Raw genomic sequence first — 5,280 nt, 5'->3', positions numbered from 1 at the left:
TTTTACTATTGCACAAAAATACCCAGAGTGGTGTGAGGCTATGACAAAGGAGTTCAATGCTCTTCTTGCTAACGGTACATGGTCTTTGAGTCCTCCAACACAGTTGCTTGTAAATAGATTTTAGGCACTAAGCGCCTCGCCAATGGTTCCATCGAACGTCGGAAGGCTTGTTTAGTCGCTAAAGGCTTTATTCAACAGTCCGGCATTGATTTTGAGGAAACATTTAGTCCTGTGGTTAAGGCAACTATCGTTCGTCTAGTGCTTGCACTGGCAGTGTCTCAAGGCTGGTCGATTCGGCAATACGAAGTGCAAAACATATTTCTGCACAGACCTTTACTTGAAATTGTGTTTATGGCCTAATCTTCTAGATTTTCTCATCCTCATTTCCCTCCACATGTTTGTAGGTTACATAAGGCTATTTATGGCCATCAACAGTCTATTCGTGTGTGGTATTCATGCCTTAGTTGCAAACTCACTAATCTTGGGTTCAAAATTTCTGCTATGGATTCCTCCCTGTTTTTGCGGAATTCTGGGGGTGTTACCATTTTTTTTTTAGTCTATGTAGATAATCTTTTAGTAACTGGTTCATCTCTCCAGGTCATTTCTGATCTTATTGCAACTCTATGTGTCGACTTTCCCATTACTGATCTTGGAAAATTGCATTTCTTCCTAGGCGTCAAAGTTATGTTCAACTCTGGTGGCTTAATTCTCACACAACAGAAATATATCAATAATTTACTACAGTGCACTAAAATGCTTCTAGCAAAGCCAGTTAAATCTCCCATGTCCACCTCAGAGAAGTTGAGTGCATTTTTTGAGAATCTCTTTGAAGATCCGACTTTATATTGCAGCACTGTAGGATCTTTGCAATATTTGTCGTTCACCCGACCGGACCTTGCATTTGTTGTTAGCAAAGTATGTCAATTTATACATACTCCCGAGTTCTTCATTGGCAATCAATTAAACGCAAATTAAGATATCTCAAGCACACCTTTCATGTTGGTCTTCAACTTTCCTAGTCTCCTACACTGAATCTTACTGCTTTTTCAAATGCCGACTGGGCTGGATGCCCCGATGATCATCGGTCAACAAGCGGGTACTGTGTTTTTCTTGGTTGCACTTTAGTATCTTGGTCTTCAAAGAAACAACCGACTATAGCCTGTTCATCCACTGAGGCAAAGTTCAAAGTCGTGGCTAATGCAATTGCTGAGGTGATTTGGTTGCAACATCTGTGTCAGGATCTTGGCGTGGTTCTCACTCATGCTTCTCTCCTTTATTGTGATAATTTTGGAGCCACTTACTTGTCATCTAATCCCGTCTTTCATTCTCATATTAAGCATGTGTAAATCAATTTCCACTTTGTCCATGACTGAGTCCTCAACAAGTCCTTAACCGTGGCTTTCATTTCTGGCAAAGATCAACTCACCCACATTCTCACTAAGCCACTTTCGCTAAAGGAAACCCATCTTGCAAAGGGTTTTCAACATTGACCTCAACTTGTATCCTCGTATATCTTCTAAAAAGTATGCTTGGACTATTAGTTTGTTCCACTTGGATGAAGTTACCTAATTTCTTTCCTATCTTTTCAGCATTTTGGTTTTTCATTAACTTTAATGGAAGCCCTTGTATCTGAATCCAAAATACTGACATTTTTAAGTCTAATTCCTGTAAACTCAAACCTGGAGCTCAGTCACGTATCAGCAAGTGAAAACCCTTTATGTTCCAAGGTCTTTGTTCCATCACTTGATTCTTCTGCTAGGATGAGAATGTAAACAGAAAAGTGTTGATGGTCATGTCTTTAATAGTTAGTCCAGCAGCAAAGCACTGCCTTTATGGTAGCATGAAGGGCATTTTTGTTGAGAGGTTTGGATGAAACTATCTTGTCTATGAGTGCATGGTTGGATAGGTAAGTAGCAAGCTCGGTTTCTGGTTCTAGGTTCACTTCATTCCAGTTTGGGGTTATGGATGTAGAGGAATGGCTTTCTGTGTCAGGGGCAGAAGTCGGCTCGAAATTTGGGTTCTGAGTTGCTGGTTGTTGATCTTTTGGTTAATGTAGGATGGTGGAATGAAAAGTTCATGCGAGGGGTTCTAAATAAGGATGGAATTGGGAGGTGGTGGTTAATGATGAATGCCCATTTTGGTGTGGTAAGTGAGGCATCAATGCTGATAAATGATCTGATGAGGAAGTTGGTGATTTTTGAGTGAATTGGTTCTGAGCTGGGCAGCCATTTTCTTTTTTGATTGAGTTGATCAAGTTGGTTTAGAGGAGGAAGTTGTGGAGATTTGGTTATTGGGAGATCCATTGACTGCTGCGCCTGAGTAGCCATTATCTATTCTGGTTTCTTATGAGTGACAGAATGGGAGGCTCAGATTGGAGTGTTGGTTAATGATAGTAAAGACTAGGTTTGATTGTGATGATTAATATAATAGGTTCTATTTAAGAGTTATTGGAGAGGATTTGTTGAAGGATTATGATCTGAATAGGTGGTATGGGAGGACTGGTAGTTGTTGTTTTGAAAAGCTGGTTCTAAGCTGGGGAGGCTGGTTGTTGGGAGATCCTTAGGATGGGTTTGACTCATTAGGGAGGTGGAGAGAGCTCATCTTGGAGATGGGTCGTTGTACAACTGCCTGATTCGATGACTAAGTTACTTTATCACAAAATATAAACATATATATATATATATATATATATATCTCTTACTCTACATTCGAGCAAAGTTTGTAAGTCAAGGTGCTAATGTTGACACTTAGATTTTATTCATTACATAGTGAATTCAAGCAAACTTAGTTACATATACTATTTTTTTCTACAAAAATAAATTATTCCCGCGCATACAAATCTACGCATTCCACGTGCAGAAATCAGCGACCAAAAATAGAGAGAATATAAATTTGTCAATGGTGAAGGCGATAACGAGGAATGGCAAGTAGATGCTTGGCTCTAGGAACAGTAAGACCAAACACCTCAGTCATATCCAACTCAGTTGGCTGTATGTTATCTGGAAGGTCCCAATCAAAGCAATGCACAAGTTGTGCTATCACTACCCGAACCACAATCAGACCCATTTGCATCCCTGGGCAGCCTCTTCTGCCAGCACCAAATGGAATTAGTTGGAAGTCACGTCCCCTGAGATCTATGTTACTCCCAACAAACCTCTCCGGGAAGAACTTTTCTGCATCACTCCAAACACTCGGATCTCTCCCGATTGCCCATACGTTTATCATGACTCTAGACTTTCCGGGTATGTGGAAACCGTTAACTGTGAAATCTTCCCTGGCCTCATGAGGAAGCAAAAGTGGTGCTACTGGATGTAGCCTGAAGGTTTCCTTTACAACCATGCTCAAGTAATCCAATCTATCCAAGTCTGCTTCCTCTACCATCCTCTTCAAGCCAACCTCAGTTTCTAACTCCTTTTGAAGCTTCTTCATTACCCGTGGATGCTTCATTAGTTCTGAGAGTGCCCATTCAATTGCCGTTGCCGAAGTGTCCATCGAGGCTGCAAGCATGTCCTGCCACCAAAATTTTGATCTGGGAAATTAGCGCAATATCTGAATCCAATTATAGAGTTATACATAATTCTGTTCTTTACGGCATCTATTTAATTGACTACGTTAAACTGTAAGTTTTTATATAACTTTTTTTGACTTATAATTTGATTCCTTGCTAAATCAATACATGAATGCAAGTGGTATGAAAACTTACCAAAATGATGGCTTTGATGTTGGACCTTTCAATAGAGTACTCAGATTCTTTTGATCCCATGAGCCTCAGCATGACATCAACAAAGTCGTCGTTGGTCTTATTTTCATCCTTGGACTGGATATGCTCATCAATGATCTTCTCAAAAAAATTATCAAAGATCTTACTAACAGCCTTCATGCGTCGTGTCAGCCCCTGAAGATCAAAGGGACGAATACAAGGAATATAATCGCCGAGGTTAGGAACTGCTCCTAGATACATAGCCTCGTGGATTACAGCCTTGAATCCCTTTTCATCAAGATCTTTGTCCTCGTACTTCTTCCCAAACACCATACGGCATGACATATCCGCATTCAGAGATGTAACCTTGGCACTCAGATCTACAGCAACACAATTACTGGCGGCCTCTTGAATAACCTTCACCAGTAGGCCAATCTCTTCATTTCTCATGGATTTGAAAGAATCGATTTTAACGTTGCTAAGCATTTCGAGTGTGCACATCTTGCGTATGTTACGCCAATAAGAGCCGTACGGAGCAAAGATCATGCTCCTTTGCTCATAAGCGATGTGCTTTGCAGACTCCATAGGTGGTCTACTAGCAAACACAAGGTCGTGTGCTTTAAGGAACTGCTCGGCAGCTTGAGGCGAGGAGACAACAATAGCAGGCACCAAACCTAAGCGCAAGTGCATGATGGGGCCATATTTCTGGGCTAGTCGCTGTAGATTTCGATGAGGGAATTCCCCCAAACTATGAAGGCTCCCAAAGATGGGGAACCCTCTTGGGCCAGGTGGTAATTTTCTATTCTTGTTCCAGCTTTTCAATGCCCATTGTCGCAGGAGATGTGCGAGCACAAGCAGTGCGAGTATGCTCCATGTCCAAGACACGGTGGCCATGTTTGATTCAGATGCGGAAAATGACCGAGTTTCAGGAGAGGAAGATTTAGCTGCTACTGGAGTCTCTCTTCATTCCTTGTATATATATAGGAAGAGAAATGTTGCACTCAAAGAGATTAGGTGAAAAATACAAGTGATTCGAATAAAAGTGATTCGATAGATATATTCCACGTTTACGCACTTAAAATTTCTCAATTTTAGGTTGAGGCGGTGAAAATCGAACCACGTACGATTTGATTTGAAGATAAGTTCTCAGACTTTTGTGGAACAAAAGATTTTGTATTCACATGCGAAAAGACGTGCAACTTGCAAGTAGCGGCCCAACGATTGGAATGGTCGCACAAAATTTTTTGAAAACGCAAGTACCCTAGATTTTATACATGATTATGTAAAGAGAAATAATAATTATAATCGTGAGTGTATAAGTATTATATAATTATTTAAAAAAAAAGTAAATAAATACGATTGAGCAAGTGCTATACAATTATTTAAAAAAAAATAAATAAATACAGGACTTATATGAAAATAATTAATGTTTTAATAGTGAATTCTACTCTTTTTCAAAGTGACTGCACGGTACTTACATACTCTACAGCTATATGTAGCATTACTATTATATAAATATAGAAGATGTCCTCTTCAAAAAGAGTTTAATTTTCTAATGTTTTTGGCCTCTCTCTACTTTA

General features: G+C 39.9%; 1 protein-coding gene across 1 annotated transcript; it reads right to left on the bottom strand.

Annotated features, from left to right (window-relative positions):
• Window positions 1-2,718: 2,718 nt before the first annotated feature.
• Window positions 2,719-4,661, bottom strand: LOC121250697 (cytochrome P450 71AU50-like). Its single transcript, XM_041149882.1, has 2 exons — window positions 3,704-4,661; window positions 2,719-3,510 (listed from the first exon to the last, which is right to left on the bottom strand). Exons 1-2 carry the CDS (start codon window positions 4,592-4,594, stop codon window positions 2,896-2,898), a joined length of 1,506 nt encoding a protein of 501 aa, XP_041005816.1. The 5' UTR covers window positions 4,595-4,661; the 3' UTR covers window positions 2,719-2,895.
• Between the last annotated feature and the right edge of the window lie 619 nt (window positions 4,662-5,280).

Source organism: Juglans microcarpa x Juglans regia, chromosome 2D, assembly GCF_004785595.1.
Source record: "Juglans microcarpa x Juglans regia isolate MS1-56 chromosome 2D, Jm3101_v1.0, whole genome shotgun sequence".
Taxonomy (NCBI): Eukaryota; Viridiplantae; Streptophyta; class Magnoliopsida; order Fagales; family Juglandaceae; genus Juglans; species Juglans microcarpa x Juglans regia.
The sequence above is the reverse complement of the archived record's forward strand: the minus strand, read 5'-3'. Positions and strand labels throughout refer to the sequence as shown.